At 43.5% G+C, this 17795-nt stretch overlaps 4 protein-coding genes across 5 annotated transcripts; 1 reads left to right on the top strand and 3 right to left on the bottom strand.

The window, feature by feature from the left end:
• Nucleotides 1-162: 162 nt before the first annotated feature.
• On the top strand, nucleotides 163-6198 carry LOC136435056 (uncharacterized). 2 transcript variants are annotated; one of them, XM_066428237.1, is made up of 5 exons: nucleotides 163-2679; nucleotides 3125-3300; nucleotides 3905-4003; nucleotides 4397-4643; nucleotides 4766-6198. In XM_066428237.1, exons 1-5 carry the CDS (start codon nucleotides 2553-2555, stop codon nucleotides 5167-5169), a joined length of 1053 nt encoding a protein of 350 aa, XP_066284334.1. In that variant the 5' UTR covers nucleotides 163-2552; the 3' UTR covers nucleotides 5170-6198. The 2 variants fall into 2 exon arrangements, with proteins under 2 accessions (XP_066284334.1, XP_066284335.1); XM_066428238.1 differs by lacking the exon at nucleotides 3905-4003.
• Nucleotides 5498-9231, bottom strand: LOC136435055 (transient receptor potential-gamma protein-like). Its single transcript, XM_066428236.1, has 8 exons — nucleotides 8923-9231; nucleotides 8573-8706; nucleotides 8164-8419; nucleotides 7637-7742; nucleotides 7235-7445; nucleotides 6557-6730; nucleotides 6268-6309; nucleotides 5498-6071 (listed from the first exon to the last, which is right to left on the bottom strand). Exons 1-8 carry the CDS (start codon nucleotides 9107-9109, stop codon nucleotides 5997-5999), a joined length of 1185 nt encoding a protein of 394 aa, XP_066284333.1. The 5' UTR covers nucleotides 9110-9231; the 3' UTR covers nucleotides 5498-5996.
• Nucleotides 9232-9390: 159 nt separating this feature from the next.
• On the bottom strand, nucleotides 9391-11685 carry LOC136435315 (short transient receptor potential channel 4-like). The gene is made up of 3 exons (XM_066428702.1): nucleotides 11200-11685; nucleotides 9964-10404; nucleotides 9391-9408 (listed from the first exon to the last, which is right to left on the bottom strand). The coding sequence occupies exons 1-3, from the start codon at nucleotides 11683-11685 to the stop codon at nucleotides 9391-9393; spliced, it is 945 nt and encodes a 314-aa protein (XP_066284799.1).
• A 451-nt stretch (nucleotides 11686-12136) lies between these two features.
• Nucleotides 12137-17618, bottom strand: LOC136435312 (short transient receptor potential channel 4-like). The gene is made up of 10 exons (XM_066428683.1): nucleotides 17220-17618; nucleotides 16068-16289; nucleotides 15297-15453; nucleotides 14964-15070; nucleotides 14523-14778; nucleotides 13990-14095; nucleotides 13605-13815; nucleotides 13257-13424; nucleotides 12803-12838; nucleotides 12137-12634 (listed from the first exon to the last, which is right to left on the bottom strand). Exons 1-10 carry the CDS (start codon nucleotides 17616-17618, stop codon nucleotides 12563-12565), a joined length of 1734 nt encoding a protein of 577 aa, XP_066284780.1. The 3' UTR covers nucleotides 12137-12562.
• Nucleotides 17619-17795: the final 177 nt, after the last annotated feature.

The following is a 17795-nucleotide window of genomic DNA, read 5'->3' as shown; positions in this document are numbered from 1 at the left end:
GTCTCCCAACGTGACTCAGTCTTGTTACAATCTCCCTTATCTCAGCTCTACAGGCTACTCCACTTGGGCTTCTTCTCCGTTACATTATTCATTACACCTCCATCTTCATAATACAGGGGTTCACACTTCAGCGATGAAACATCGATTTTTCACGTGGTGGCGACGCATCCATCTCGAGCAGGGGAGCAAAAGCTTGATCTTAACTTTACCGTACCGCTGTAGTGAGTTAGCCCACCGGTCACGGCTTCACGTCAGGCTCGGGACTTAACTTCTCTTACAGCGCAGTCTTTTGTCCCGACCCAAGGGTCATGTCATCTATAACGGTTACTAACTTAGTTAATTTGAAATTCTGCCAACCTGAAACCTGAACTTTCAGAGATCTAGCTGACTTGGCGAAGTCGTGTGCGCCTTGGGGAATGCCTGAATTGCCAAGACAATGATACAAAATGGCATTTGCCAAAGTTCAGGGAATAGCAGATATTTGCCACCTACTTTGTCATGCAGCAAAGGTAGCAAAAACAGACCTTGGAGTAGATTAAGGATCCTTTGTGGTCTAAAATCATAGAAATTAGCCAAATGGGATGAATAATCTACCAGAGGGGTTAGCCGACCAAAGGAGGTCCAACGAGACTCAGTGGAAACATTAACGGTGTACACCCCAGTTCTGTGCGCGAGAAAAAAGTGACGAAAGGGTTTCGAGGGGCTGGGTTTGAGTTCACATTTCTCATAATGTGCTTCGAACTGACATCAGATACTAGCATGGTTGACAAGCGTATGAACTGCGCATCATTTTTGACATAAAAATTAGAGAGGTTGAAGAAACAAAACTCAGATGGTCTAGTAGCGGAAGGGATATGCTTTCATCCCATACACAGTTGATTTACTTAAGAATGATTCCCTGGAAGAGACGGTAGCTAGACTAGAGGGTTTGCAGCCTAGAATTCAAATTCCAAATAGACTGGGATGTGCTCCCTTAATATTTTGGAGGGTAATACGTAGATAAGGTTTCTGGAAGTCTCTACGGTTTATGTTGTAAACCCTTGAGGATTATCCAAGTGAGGCGCTGAAGGGTATGGGTATAATGAGAGGAGGTTTACTGGCGATTAACTGTACCACAATGCTGCAATGTCACCTACATTTCACCCATGAAAGCGCCTTGTTCCGTTAAGCCGATCATTTTGGTAAGTCCCAGTTCTTCCAAGAGTTGGTTGTGTAAAGTTCAGTCTTTATTCACAATGTCACTTCTCAACACAGATGAACTTCCATGCTAAAGATGTTTAGGGACTACATTTTTCCACGCGTAATTTTGAGAGCACACTCCATCCATTGTCAATATGAGAACAGAGGTGGAGCCGTGTAATTTGGCGATAATAGGGTCATTCCGCTCCGCTGATGTGTCATACTCTGTACGCTCCGCTGTGAGATTACAGGCAGGGAGGCGGTGAACAGGTCAAGATTCAGGTCAGATTCATGTTCTGATTACACCCGCAATCTACTTGGGCGGCGACGTCGCTGCGACCTAAAATTTGAGCGAGTGCTCAACGAATTTCAGTGATTAAAAAAAAAACAAACATTTTTTACGCTTTGTGTGTTTTGTCGTCTTATCAGTCATATCTTTAAATTGTACATGCTATTCCAATTATGAATTCAAGGATTCAATTTAGGTCGCAGCGAGATCACAGCGCGATCGCCGTCTAGTGGAATGGGGGCCTTACTGTGTGAACTGAAGATCGATCACAGTCTGCAATACTGTAGGTGACGTCAGGGGACTACAAACCTTCTGAACTTCTGGGCACGAAGGTAAGTTTCCAGATGATAGAGCCGGGAGGCATCTCGAGCTCTTGATACAGGAATCTGAACCTGTGACAGATGTCTAATGCTCGTAGGTAGGGGGCGTTTCTAATATTCCCCGCCAGAGGCGCTACCGCATTGCCCTTCCATTGTTTGGCCAATAAGCGTCTACTAGGGGAAAGATCTTTCAAGCTTAACACGAACTCCAAACTACCTGACAATGTAATTTGATTTTCGTCTTTTTCCGGAGAGGCTAACTAGATTTTGGTGGCTTGGGGGCCATTTCAAACTCTTTTTCATTCATAGCGAAGGTCTGTCTTCTACAGGCGGATGTTGACAGCCGTGAAGACGACGTGATCATAAAGAGAGGCATTCTATTGAATCATAATCAACTGTTTCCGGATGTACTCTAATAAGACCTCTCTGATGAAACTTGAGACGAAACATTTTCAGATTTGCGGCGGCGCAATTGTTTGTGGTAAGGGGATTAGTGTTTCCCACGCTCTGACGTCACTTGTACTTAACCACCCCTCGCGTTCTCTTTGCTTCGCCCCTGATCTCAAACTTCGTTAAGACGTTTTAGCACCGCCTTTTTCTTATTTCAACATTTTTCTCTCAGTCGAATACACTTAAAACAAGCCGCCCCGCTCTCCCGTGGATGTAAAGTCAGTGTATTCCCGGGTTTTGGAGGTTTTCGCTGCAGCGTATGAGATTTAGAAGCGTGTTCTTGTGGCGCATGCAGACGAGAGAACACACTGAGCATGGCGGGATCCGGCAGATGTGTAGGGCTGATAACGGTGTTCAGCGGGCTGCTGCTGGTCCCCGTCATGGCGAGTCAGGGTCGGGAAGGACCCCGTCCCCCTCTCCGCAGGGGAGGAGGTCCTCCAGGTAAGAAGGCGTAAATATGTGTAATGTCTAGTATCATAACTTCGCCAGGTAACATAAGACTGTCACATTGATAAAAAAATCCCAGAAAATTTGAAGAGATCTACAGCATTAATAATCCCCGAGGTTTGCATACTTCAGGTATTCCAGATATTGTTGACAAAGCCTTGATAACACCGCTCTTTGTGGCGGAGTCGTGTTAGTAGACGTTAAATTTCGTACTTCGGCGAGAGAGGAAATGTTTAGGAAATATGTTGAGCTGTGGAAGGTGCTTACAACACTTGATTACATATGCAAACCAATCTACCCGTAGATATTACGGAAAGTTGCTCAGTGATTTACACTCTTGATTTATGGGCGATAGTAGACGGGTAGCACATCCACATTATCTTGCTGAGCTCCTAAAAAGTGAACTTTAACGAAGTTAGTATTTCTAATGTTTCCCAAGCCTTGCGACACTGTCGTCAAGGGACGTTTCACCATGGCAACCGTTGCTATGACGTAAGGAAGGACCACCAGGTGGATTACGACACTGCCGTAGAGCGATGCTCTGCCCTGGACGGGGGGCAACTCGCCTTGTTCAAGAACGCTCAGACTATGGATGGACTCGCCCAGATTTTCTCTGTGAGTGTGCAATTCTTGTGAATATCTTTGATACTGTGACTAGACGTTGTGTATTTCTTGAAAGTGATATTGTGGTGTCGTAGATAGTTTAAAGCTTCACGTCTTCTTTTTTTCGAAAGGTGGAAATTCTGTCCTTCTCATAGCTGACAGATTTACTTCTCTTTCTCTTCTGTGATCGGCCATATTTGCATGATTAGAGATCTGTAATTCTGCATGTTAGCGGCTACAACCCGATACTTTGACTCGCATACAGACACGGCAATTATAGCTAATATCGTTAAGGTTGGCCAGATAATAGTTACCCGAGAAACTGGATATGATTTTTTAATATCGTTAAGGTTGTTGGCTTAGATAGACAGGACGAATGTATTGTATAGCAATCGGAATTTCTCATAGTGTTACCAAAAATCTTTGTGCAATATACGCTCTATCCAGGATACCAGTACAACTATATAATTTGATTACTTTGATCCTTTCTAATATCACGTTATACCTTTGCATTCCTGTCTATATCTTTGTGTTACTGTAGTATAGTGTTCTTTTACTTACTACTCTCCTACTTCCAACTTCCTCAACTCTTTACTTAATCGTGGACCACCTGAAGGACTGCCGCTCTCCGCCAGGCGTCGCCTTTCGTAAGCCTCGGAAAAACTGGTGGAAACGCCGTCCTCCACGCTGCAGAGGACGCCAACCTAACCCTAAGGTCTTCCCTTGAGTCTCCCACCTTCCTAGAGCCACCTGACACGCCCACGTCCCACTTTTCTCTTTCTTTATCAGAAATGTCTAGATTTCAAGTCGTTCACGATATATGTGATGCCACTCGATATTTGAATGGATGAATGAATGAATGATGGATGATTGAGTGAATGATGGAATGATGAATGATTGGATGGATGGATTGCTAGATGATTGATTGAATGAATGAATGAATGAATGGGGATGTATCCTACCTTTTTACGTATTATATTTTTGAATATCTAGAATATTTTGATAATCTTTACCACGACATTGATCGTTCTTGAAGCATCAACGTGCTCTTCAAAAGTGTTATCAGGAAACGACAATAAACTTTGCTTTGATTTATCACTGTTCATAGTCCATTAAGTCCGCCAAAATCCCGACTGGCTTCTTCTGGATCGGCTTGAGAAGGAACCTTTCAGGAACAGCGGGCCAGCGCTTCCACTTCGCGGACGGCTCCCCTCTGGGAAAGTTCAGTCGATGGTTGAACGGCCAGGCATCTCGAGACGATGACGGAAAAGACTGCGTGGCCACGAGGCTCATGAACAACCAGGGATGGAAACGTTTTGCCTGCTCCCATAACCTTCGCTACATCTGCGAGTCAGGTGAGCTAGCCAAGTTTGGAGAGCTCGAGGAGCTATTTATATGTACATTATTTCTTTTATCTGCTTGTTGAATACACGTTAACAACGAGTACAGACGTAACCGTGGTTTGGCTTGTTTTCAGAGGCGAAAGTTCGTAAAGATGGCGAAGAAAGTACAGACAACAGTCTCTCGACAGAGGTCACCACACCGGGTATGAGTGTCGGCACCACCGGAAGCGTGGACGCGTACGTCACCGCCGGGCTGGCCGCCAGACAGAACGCGGGAACACCAACTGAACAGGAGTCTCTCCCCGCCAAACAAAAGGCCGGGGAGCCGAAGAAATCATCTGTTAACATGTGGCTACTGCTGCCCGGCTTGCAGATCACCGGCATGCTGGTCCTGATGGTGTGGGGCACGCTGTTCGCCTGGAAGATCACGGAGGGAGGGACCCGGCCCGTGTCCGCGACGTCCAACGCCTCCGTGTCGGCGGCCTCCGATGTCCCCATTACAGAACGAATCACCAAGAACTTTGAAGATCCAGAATAGGACCATGATGTCAAGAAAGAGCCATTTTCTTGTTGTGTTTAAAGGCTCGTTTTACCTTTGTCTTGACGATGTCTTATAGCATTTTACATGGTCCTTCCATATGTCGGCTATCCTATGATACCAAGCATTACAGTATTTCGGTGACGCTCTCACGTTCTCTCGAAACGTTTAGTCGAGTGCTGTCATACCATTGTACTGCCATGCCATTGTTCTGTCTGCCTGAAGGCTGCAAGCGATGTCATGTTACATTCAAAACACACTTTACCTTCAACGTTAAGTCAGAAGTGCTTATTCTATCTAATATCAACCGTCAGGTAGTTCGTCTGAATTCGTCAACATCTTTTATTCTGCCTAGATTCTTGTGACTGTGAATGTACGAGTATAATATACATAATTACATGATAATCAGTTATGCATATTGCAAAATCTATGCTTTCAAACATCACTCTGATAAGAAAAAAGTGTTTCTATAAAAACACATGGACACAAAATGGTAATGTACGTGACATGCAACGAGTACATTGCTAAATCTATGAATTTCAAATATCATTATCATAAGATGCAAACGTTTTTGTAAAACACATAAGTGGTCATGTACACGACATATAATAAACCACATTGCTATGTCTACGCTTTCAAATATTCTTATGTTAAATAAGAAACAAACGTTTTTATGAAAGCACATAGGAGCATAATATGGTAATATGCACGACATACAATGATGGACATTGTATAATCTATCTATGCTTCCACATATTCCTATGTTTGAAAATAAAACGTTTTATAAGAACACCAGGATCTACAAATGCCCGAACAGGTGTGCAACACTAGTTCGCCACGGTTTGATCCCGATGAAGACTGTACGCCAGCAGGTAACGTGTGCGGAGCCTGTCGATGGTCACCTGTATTTACGAAAAATGTACCGTAAGTTATACGACAAACTACATGTACTGTATCATTAGATCACCAAACGGCAAGAAGTTGATATGTGTTAGTCGCAGCTACTGGTTGAAACATAGTCAAGATTTTTTTTAAAAACACAAAAAAGGATGATAGCTGGGAATGTATCAGAAATACAACATGAATAAAGGTAATTACCTTATACTTCTCCATCGCCTGCTTCAAGCCAATTTCGTTTTCCTAAGAGAAACAACATTATGAATTATACATGCAGCATATGATTGTGTGTATGTGTATGTGTATCAGTGTGTGTGTGCGTGTCTATATCAGCGTGTGTGATATGTGTATGTATTTCAGTGTGTAGGTATGTGTGTAAGTGAGTGTGTAGATGTGTAGGTATATACGTGTCAGTGTGTGTGTGTGTATTTCAGTGTGTCTGTTTGTGAAAATCAATTCAAATGCAATATCCAATTTCTAAAATGGTTACCGTTTGGGCGCTAGCGTTTCGACCGCAGCAGATCAAGACGATCCATTTCAGGAAGAACCAGGCCGACTTGGGACTGGGGATGAGATTGAAGGGAGGCGGCAGCGTGCGGCCTTTGGGGATGAACTTCAACATCTCACGGGAACGGGCGAAGCGCCACTCCACCTCAGCGTCGGACTGCAGAAGAACGAAAATAGAATTAGCATAAACATTTTTATCATTTTCAAACTTTGTTCTACTCCTGTCATTTTTGTCAGTTATATGTTGTGCTACGACAGTACATTAATGATGACGAAGAACTGCGTTGAAATATCAGTTTAGTTTCTAAACATGACTCATATCATACAGCTCCATGTTTCTAATGTTTCGCTTGTCTGTTTCAGAGCAACATGCTGACAATGTCCATAATTTTAAAAAGATGAGGTCATGATTTCCTAGCCTCTTTCATAGCTTGGAGCACCGGCGTTGATTGGAGTGGGGGGGGGTGGCGTTCGCGATTTTCAACATGGGATTATGTTCTCTACTGCCGGTGTAGACAGTTCTTGGCGTGGAGAAACTGTTTCCGCCGGGATTAGAGAACATTATCCTCTGTTGAAAATCGCGAATCAGCGTTCCGCCCCCCAAAAATCAACCCCGGCGCTCAAAAAGGTCTGCAAAGAAGGCTAAGGATTTCCCACTTACGGAGACACTAGAGAAGGAGTCACTCATCATGGCGATGAGCATGTTCAGCAGGATGATGATGGAGGTTGTGATGTAGACGATAAATAGGATTCTGCTCAGCCAGGTGGACACTACAGGAAACTGGACTGCGTTTGGTGCTGTCACGTCGAGATCGGTGAACGCAAACTTTCCGTACAGCGTCCCAAACAGGTAGAATATGGAATGATGTAGACTGGAGGGAACACATAAGTAGTACATGTTACTTGGGACTTGTATTCTAAACATTTTATCTATCGTTAAGAAGGTATCAGTAGCTATAGAGTTAAGGGAGCGCTTGCTACAAATATGACATTTGAACAATCAATAGAAATATCAGCACTACAAAGAAACAAGGTAATGTGTTATCAAGAAAATCAGACATACTGTGCGAATTTTCCATAATCACAAAAGTCATTGACGGTAAAATTGAAGTTGGTGTTGTTGGCTTGGCTTTGGTCTTGGACAGCTTGATCATATTTCAGAAGACATTCTGAAAGTGCAAAAACTGTTATTAGATATAATGGCAAATGCATTTGTTCATTTATCTATGGAGTGATATACACATGTAACATTGCTTTACCCAAGGACCTCCTTGCTTTATCCATAAAATTTGCCATATGTGTTTCGACATTTTCATAGCGGGAGGTGTTCTTCGTGACCCAACCATAAACTTTAAAGCAATATTTTGTTTCTCTGTTTCAATGCGATCTTTTACTTCCATTTTATTCTTATAGAAAAGCACATCCACATCCTCCAATGACAATTCCTCAACCCTCAATGTACCTATGTACGCCTAGACCATCAACTGACATTCAATTCTCCAGCGCTGAGTGTCTATTAGGTGTAGCCGTAGTGTATAAGATACATCTTAAACATTTCCAGACACAAAATAGACATTAGCTTTTACGTACCCGAATCCGGTCTTGGTGAAGTAGACAGGCGCTGTAAAGCAGTGCCAAAGCCAACGATGATGATGAAAAACACGATGATGAACTTGAAGATGTCCATAACCATCTTGTTCATGGACAGCAGGAGTGGACCAATTGTTTCGGAGAACATCAACATGCTCATGTACCGGGCGAAGCTGAGGATGACCGCTATCGCTAATAGATCACCGCCGATGAAGAACGGGTTCCACTCGTCTGAACTGGCTGCAAGGCTGGGATCCTTATACGGAAAAAGTAAGATCGAGGAGGGGAAATTGAGCATTCCTTTTCTGTTGCGTGGTACCCACAAAGATATCAACCTAACCAAAGGATCTCCACAATTACCTCATCAGCTTTAATTCTGCAAAAGCAAAATGTTCATTTCATTACCTACCCTTGAGATGGCGACAAGGCCGCCTGCAAAGCAACCTGTAGCTGTCACGTGACACAGGAGAAGCAGCAGGTCCCACTTGTTCCAGGCGTCCACTGAAACAGTCCAAACCTCCTTCATCTTCTCCCAGGCCATACCTGTAAGGAAACAGAATTTTAGGGAAATATCAAGAGATAGAAAACCCAATTGTACACTGGAAAAACGTGAATTCTTGGGAAGGATAGCGTGGTACCCAACACTGTGAAGAGAGTAGCAGTTTCACATATATTTCATACAGCGTGGCCACACCTTTCATTGATACACGGGTATCAAATCTGACTACATTTTATACTTTGTTAAAGCTGGTTTCTTACCGAGCACCCAGCACCAGTAAAGCCCCATCAAAAGATACTCCCCGTCGGATTCCACGTCGCCGTTAAGTGATGTCAATAAGCCCAGGAACACGCCCCACGACCAGGCCTTCATGCTGTACTTAACAACGGGCGAGGCCATGCTCTGTCCTAGTCCAGTCTTTGGGATGACCAGGTACAGAATCGCCATCACCGGAGTTAAGGCTAACAACAGCTGTGGTGATGCAGAAAGTACTACAAGGTCAGTGGGAAATCAACCAGTGTAGCATCTCAACAGGAGGCAATTTGAAAGTTTACCGTGAGATAATGGTAGCAGCAAGAGCAGCAATTTTGCCCGACAACCAATCATTTGGCTGGCGGACAAAACAAAATCCAAAGCCTGATGAAAACTCCATGCAAAACTACATACGACTGCAGCAAAAGGGTTGTGAGTTATGGCTGCGAGCGTACGGACAAGAGTGACCACAATACTCAGAGGTCACTGAACTCCTTCACGGAGTAAACATGCAATACATACATACAAAGGCTACCATCAACATAACCTTCTTGACAAATGTACAAATTCATCAGACCCAAAAGCCCTGAAACTCAAATACTGGAAGTTAACTTCACGGGTGCACATCTCAATGGCGAGCAATTTGAAGTGTCCGAAGAGGTATTTTAAAATACATGATAAATCAGCAAGGTACCACTTGAATTCATTAAAAAGCCATCATACCCAAATGATAAGAATCTTCTTCAATGGGGAGCTGTTTAAGATGAAATGATGACGCCGGTAGAACTGCAAGATCAACAACTCCTGGCACTTATCGTGAGCAACAAACTAGGGAAATAATAACAGTGAGTTTAGATGTAAATCAGGTCAGCCGCGGTGGCTTCTTTCTTAACTACACTGTGCGCATCATGTTGGGATCTTGTACTGGTCCCACAACGTGCCCAGAAATGATAATCATAATTAACACCTTTAGCTAAATTTTCACAACAATATAGTCAAAATTGCAGTTACATGCAGGATATCATTGTACATACCTTCTTATTTCCTACCGTAATGGCCCTCTGAAGTTGACGCATGCGCAATCCTCGGATGTCTTCTATCTTGTCGCCAGCATTCAAGACGGTCATGACCTCGTCAGGAGACCTGGTGAAATTTATCAGCTCCGCAGTAAACTTCTCAAGCTGGACAGAGAGTTCTTGAAAATCTCCTCTTCCAGTCTCAAGGTAAGAGACGATGCTGTTCAGTTCCTCCTTGACCTTGAAGGCGGTTTGGAAGGGATCTTGACTGGTGAGGAGAATGTAAGAAGGGCTGGTGACGGCGCGGTAGTAGTCAAGCATGACTCTGTGGTCGGTTGAACCGCTGATGTCACCAATGCTGGGGAGAGGGAACTGTCGCTCCAGCAGGAGTTGGAGGATGCTGTAGTTGTTACGATGCGCCGCTAGGAGGACTGGTGTGACGTGCGGAGGATACAGGGATTCTTTTGGCGTGCCCTGCAAGGTACGTATTTTGCAAAAATGCACTAGACTGGTACCGCCAGATTGGATGTTTCCAAATTGACCTATGGCTGGTGGTTCGACGGGTTAGGGCACATAGTCCCAGACAGTTTTGTGAGTGCGTGACTAATTCCGCCAACCTTTCGAGGCAGCCTGTTATTAATTACGTTAGTAAGTTTATCACCAGACCACTAGGGGTCACAATGATAATGCCTATGGAGTCAAATCAACTTGGGTGTGAAAAACTCACCAATAGTGGACTCTGAGTAGATCATATAAGGCAATGAAACACTATTCATAATGAACTCAAAAATGTCATAAGATTTGTCATTAGCTGTAACTACAGCTGCAGGATCGTTTGGTAAAAGTGGTCGGCCCCCACCCCGAAGCCTGTATTTATCGCCAGGACTTCACATTAGGGCAGATCGAGACCACCTTTTGTCCAAGTGCAGTGAGGACGTGGGAAAATACGTCCAGCTAAAAAAATGTCGGTGGTTCCCTTGCAACATTTTTGATGCTTGCGTACTTGCCATCCACTAAGAACATTCATTATAAAATACTTTCCCACCCAGTCAGTAAGTCCAAGGGAATGTTTAATTTGTACTTTACAATATAGGAAAACCATGGCAAATGTACAAAACCATAATGATATAGGCCAACCAAGCCAAATCAGATAGTCATTAACTAATAAATAGTGTAAACTATTTGCACTTTCTTACCTTGCGTTACAAAATAATATCATAGGGCACATTTTAGATATGCTGTTAAGAGTAGTAGTAAATTTGCAGTTACCTTCTTAGTAATGTTTCCGCTACCTTCTGGCCAAGTATGATTCAGCAGGGTTGTTATGACGTCTTCCTTCTCCATATCCACGGCGTACAGTAACGAGTCTCCCAGGTCCGCCCCGTGTCTCAGTAATGTCTCCACCATCTCCTGGTCACCCCGGATCGTCGCCAGTTCTACAGCAGAACGTCCGCAAGTGTCCAGGCAGTCAATGATGAAGGACACATCATGACGATTTCTGCTTAACATCTCGCCCACCTCTTCATGGTCGCCACCTTTCACTGAGCAAAGGAATCGCCTCTGTAGTGGACTGTTTCCTTTCAGGAAAGACTGGCGTTCCTCTGAGAAGATTTCTTGTCCCGCCCGTTCTCCATCTTGACTGCCGTAGGATTCCATCTCGTCTAAATGGAAAACTTTAGACGAGGCTGCGGCTGATGTCTGACACGTCGTTTTGATGATGGTTTCTCCGTTATGTGTTTTGTGGACACCTTGCATGGGTGTGTCCCTTCAATTATTCATTATTAGGACAATTATTCAGGCGGCGAAATTACAACCAATTAATTCCACCACAGGCGACAGTACGTCCCTCTAGTTGTACCCAAAATGTCTTTAAAACTCAACTTGCTATTTTGTACACTGTTTATATAGACGCGGACGGTATAAACCAAGGCGAGATGTAAGCGGTAATATGATTATCCAGTGGTCATGCGACGCACATGTAAGCTGTTCTTTCGTCTTTATTACCCATGCCACGCACGTAATACTTCTCATCATGTCACAAACGGCCTCGTATGTTCGAGCTTTGAATGAATATTTCATGCCTACTTATGTCAACCCTGGTGTGTTATCTATTGTGTTTCTCTCATGAGTGTTACTGCAGGTGTTTTCTGTTAACCTAAGTGATGAAGCAGGTAATGAATGGACAATTAACACACGGTTGAACGGCATTTGTTTTATTTGTCGTGAAACATTCCTCAGCCTATCTCTGTCGTCACGTGGCACGGCGTCAAACAAACAGACAAACAAGCAAACAGACAAACAAGTAAACACACAAATTCGGCATGGCAGCAATGCACTATCATTTGAGTCGTTGGAGGGAGTGGGCCAATCAGGTGAATCCTTTACACTGACGTCGACGGATCAAACATATTTCATAGTTGAACTGTGGCCAACAAAATAATACGCAACAAATAAACCATACATGTTCTTTGTGATAGATACACCACGGCATTGCCTTTTTGCAGACCTAACAATGCCACCATCTAATTAACATGATGCGTAGCAAAATTTATTTGTCTATATTCAAAACATCAAATGCTGATATCTGACGTTACTGGGACCTACTGCCGTTGTTGCTGCTGATGTTAAAACATCATCCTTCAGTTTGATCCCGATGAAGGCTGTAGGCCAGCAGGTATCGTGCCTTAAGCCATTCGACTGTCACCTGTGTAGTAGAGAAGAACTTGATGATGACGAAGAAACAGAATGATAAAACAAGCTTTACGCGAAATATAGCATGCTCAGCAATTATTGATTGCTATTCTGGGTGTGGTGAAATTTTTATTTCATACAACTACATGTTAAAACGGGAAACATGAGGATAAAGATCTACCTTGTACTTTCCGAGAGCCTGCATGAACTCGTCCTTCTGTTGGGAACAGAAAATTATGATATGCACTTTTCCGCAAAGACACTTTTGAATTCTTTTAAATGACTAAAAGAGATGACATGATTCAACGACTGAGGTTTGATGCTGTTTTTTTTCTCTCACAATGATGCATAAATTCAAACAAGCTATGGGATAAGCTGTAGTGAGCAGCGAGGGGATCCCGGGAGCGAAACGACCCACCTGTCCAAGGTTACTCACCATCATATTGTGTGTTGTCAACCCAAAACCAAGTATAAGATACCAAAGCTAGGAAGGTTTTGAATTGGTGCATTCTGCTCTCGCAAACGATATGATTGGAGTTTTCGTTTTTTGACGTTTCACAACTACCATTAAGATGTGATAGCGTTACTCGGAGAGTATTGATATACTAGCCTGGTAAAGCCCTATTTCAGCTAACCTTTTGAGTCTTTTGACAGCGGCAGAGCTGAACGATCCATTTCAGGAAGGACCAGACCGACTTGGGACTGGGGATGAGGTTGAAGGGAGGCGGCAGCGTGCGGCCTTTGGGGATGTACTTCAACATCTCACGGGAACGGGCGAAGCGCCACTCCACCTCAGCGTCCGACTGCAGAAGAACGAAAACTATGAAATTATCTAAACTTTGCTCTACGTCTGTGACGATCTGTCTGTACAGAGGTGTGCTACGACGACAGTTTGCACATATGTACCATCAATGATGACGAGGAACTGCGTTAAAATGTTGATAATGTTTATGATTAAGATGAGGTCATGATTCTCCACTTACGGACACACTAGAGAAGGAGTCACTCATCATGGCAATGAGCATGTTCAGCAGGATGATGATGGAGGTTGTGATGTAGACGATAAACAGGATTCTGCTCAACCAGGTGGACACTACAGGAAACTGGACTGCGTTTGGGGACGTCACGTCGAGATCGGTGAACTCAAACTTTCCGTACAGCGTCCCAAACAGGTAGAATATTGTGTGATGCAGTCTGGAAGGAAATATTTTCACTTGTTGTATCTTGCATTCTTTTATATTTTCTTTCTCGTTCATGAACTGTCAACTATGGACTAAAGGAGCCACTTGCCATATTATGATAAGCAACAGCAATACGAATACTAGACAAAGACACCATGTAATGCATCATGAAGAGAATTAGACATACTGTGCAAACTGTCCATAGTCACAGAAGTCGACAACAGTAAAGTTGAAGTTGGTGTTGTTTGCTTTGAGTTGTTCTTGAATAGCTTGAGAATATTTCAAGAGACATTCTGAAATTGCAAAGAACTGCTATTAGATAAATCATATTATGGTAAGTACATTTGCATTGCTTTATCCAAGAACCTCCTTGTTTTATCCATACATATACCATATGGGTTTTGACGTCTTCATAGCGACAGTTCTTGGTGAGTCGCGCAGAAACTTTCAAGCAATAGCTTAGAGTGATACATAGAAACTTTTCTTGATATTCGTTCTTTTTCTGACATTTGATTTTGATAGAAAAACATCGGACTTCTCCATCTATAACACTTCCCTAATATTTGATGCACATAGAATTATGAATCTAAGCACGATCAGACAATGAATCTATATTCTGTTCTGCCGTAGTGAACGTGTGTAGAGGCATGTGCAACCGTGGTAAATGAGAGATATTGTAAAACATTTCTAGACACAAAATAGACATTAGCTTTGACATACCTGAATCCGGTCTCGGTGAACTATAAAGGCGTTGTAATGCACAGCCAAAGCCAATCACGATAGTGCTAAACACGCCAATGAACCTGAAGATGTCCATAACCATCTTGTACATGGACAGCAGGAGTGGACCAATAGTTTCGGAGAACATCAACATGCTCATGTACCGGGCGAAGCTGAGGATGACCGCTATCGCCAACAAATACACACCGATGAAGAACGGATTCAGCTCGTCTGAATTGAGTTCGAGGCCGGGGTCCTTTATCCGGAAACAACATAAAACAAAACAATAGAGGAGATAATGCAGCATTTATGTTCTGTTGCGTGGTACTCGTCACTATTTTGACATCTAGTCAAAGAATTTCCAAAATATCTCATCAGCTTTCTTTAGAAGCAATGCTATGTCGCATTACCTACCCTTAAGACAGCGATAAGGCCACCTACAAAGCAGCCCATAGCCGCCACGTGACACAGGAGAAGCAGCAGGTCCCATGTGTTCCAGGCATCCACTGAAGCGGTCCAAACCTCCTTCATCTTCTCCCAGACCATACCTGTAAGGAGACAGCATTCATGGACATAGTTTCAGTTATACTGAAAACGACAGCGCCGTCAGTGCACTCTTGGAAATTGTAGCATTGTTACCGGTCAGTGCTGTGGAGTTACACACAATCTTCATGTAGCGTTGCACAGCCTTCCTTTGATTCATTGGTATCTAATTTGATACTAGTACTGTAACTGACATTGACAGTAAATGATTCGTTAAATTTGGTTTCTTACCGAGCACCCAGTACCAGTAGAGTCCCATAAAAAGTTGTCCACCATTGGATTCCAGATCGCCGCTAAGTGATGTCAAGAAGTTCAAAAACACGCCCCACGACCAGGCCTTCATGCAGTACTTTACAAAGGGCGAGGCGATGCTCTGTCCTAGTCCAGTCTTTGGGATGACCAAGTACAGGACTGTCATAACCGGAGTTAGGGCTAAAAACAGCTGTATTGATACAGAAAGTGCCACAAGGTCAGTGGGATATCAACCCATGTAGCATCTCAACAGCAGGCAGTTTGAAAGTCTGCTGTTAGATAGCAGCAACAACAACAAATATGCAGCGATGAGCGTACTTCACAAAAACCCATAATACCCCCAAAGTGCTGGAGGTTTAATGAGCAAAGCAATTGCCGCAATATCTAAACGGCGAAGAAGTTGAAGAGTCTCAGGAGGTTTACTAAAGTAATCAGCGCCGTACCAAGATGACAAGGAACTTCATCCATGCTGAGCTGTGCAAGATACCGTGATGATGCCGGTAGAACTGCAGATTCAACAACTCCTGGCACTTGTCGTGAACTACAAACTAGGGAAAGAATCTTCGTAAGTACAGGAATGAATCGGATAAGACATCGAGGTGTATCATCTTGGGACATATTACAGGTCACAAAACGTGTCCAGAAATGATCTATGATAGTAAAGACTTTATCATCTTTACTTACCTTTTGCCAATCAACAATTGTCGAATATTGCAATTACATGCAGGGTAGCATTACATATGAGAGTACCTTCTTATTTCCTACTGCAATGGCCCTCTGAAGTTGACGCATACGCAATCCTGCGATGTCCTCAATGTTGTCGCTAGCATTCAAAACCGTCATGACCTCGTCAGGACACGTAGCGAAACTAATGAGCTCTGCAGTAAACTCTTCAAGCTGGACAGAAAGCTCTTGAAATTCACTTCTTCCTGTCTCAAGGCAGGCGACGATGTTGTTCAGTTCTTCCTTGACCTTGAAGGCGGTTTCGAAGGGATCTTGACTAGTGAGAAGAATATAAGAAGGGCTGGTAACGGCGCGGTAGTAGTCAAGCATGCCTCTGTGGTCGGTTGAACCGCTGATGCTGGGATGTAGAAACTGTCAGGCCGGTAACGTTACGTACCACTTGTTTCGATGTTTTACATTTGCCTATGGGTAGTGGTTAAACTGGTAAGGGCACATAGCCCCATACCCTTTTGAGTGCGTGACTGATTCCTCCAACTTTCAAAACCACTAGGGGTCACAATGATAATAACTCAAGTAAAGTCAGGTTTGAATAAATAGCGTTACCAAATTAATAAAGAACTCTAGAATTAATGATATGAAATGGCGAAACAATACTTTGAATTGACACAGAAATATGTTAATCAAGATGTGTCATGGGCTGTGGCTATCAGAATTGTTTGGTAAATGTGAGGTACCCTAACACCAACACTCGACATAAGCAAGTAAGCAATAAATCCAACACCGAAACCTGTGTCAGGACGTCACATCAGGGAGACTCAGAGAATAAGAGTTCATTTTGCTCAAGTGCAGTGTGGACGTGGAAAAACATGGCCAGCTGATAAAATGTCTATGGTTCCCATGCAACATTGTTTATGCTGGCGTACGTGCCATCCACATAAAAATCGTTAGAGAAACCCTTTCCCAAACCCACATGTAATCAGTAAGGGAATACTTGATTGTCAAAACTTAACAATGGCAATGGCAAGTGAACAAAAATATAGTTATACATGGCAAACAAAACTAAACATATACAGTAGTTATCAAAAACTCTGGGCCTCCTTCTTAATATGCGTTACAACACCTAATAATTTGGCTAAGGAATCTGAATGACCACTCAGTAATCTCATTGCCCCCATTTATAAAATATGCTATAACAAGAAGTAGTAAATTTGAAGTCACCTTCTTCGTGCTGTTCTCACAATTTTCTGTCCGGGTACCGGTGTGACTCAGCAGGGTTGTGACGACGTCTTCCTTTTCCATGTCCACAGCGTACAATAACGAGTCCCCCAGGTCCGCCCCGTGTCTCAGTAATGTCTCCACCATCTCCTGGTCACCCCGGATCGTCGCCAGTTCTACAGCAGAACGTCCGCAAGTGTCCAGGCAGTCGATGTTGAAGGACACATCGTGACGATTACTGCTTAACATCTCCTCCACCTCTTCATGGTCGCCATCTTTCACAAGGCAAAGGAATCGCCTCTGTAGCGGACTGTTCCCTTTCAGAAAAGACTGGCTTTCCTCTGAGAAGATTTCGTGTCCCGCCTGTTCTCCATCTCCATCTTGACTGCCGTAGGGTTCCATCTCGTCTGAAGGAAAAACTTTGACTACCTGATGCTGCTGATGTCTGACACGCCGTTTTGATGATGGCTCTTCTGCTGTGTGTTCTGTGAACACCGGGCGTGGGTGTGTCCCGTTATTGCGACAATCATTCATTATTCGGGTGATGATTCAGGCGGCGAAGTTGTACACAGTTATTTC

Source organism: Branchiostoma lanceolatum, chromosome 5 (genome assembly GCF_035083965.1).
Source record: "Branchiostoma lanceolatum isolate klBraLanc5 chromosome 5, klBraLanc5.hap2, whole genome shotgun sequence".
Taxonomy (NCBI): Eukaryota; Metazoa; Chordata; class Leptocardii; order Amphioxiformes; family Branchiostomatidae; genus Branchiostoma; species Branchiostoma lanceolatum.
This window is presented reverse-complemented; position numbering and strand designations above follow the sequence as displayed.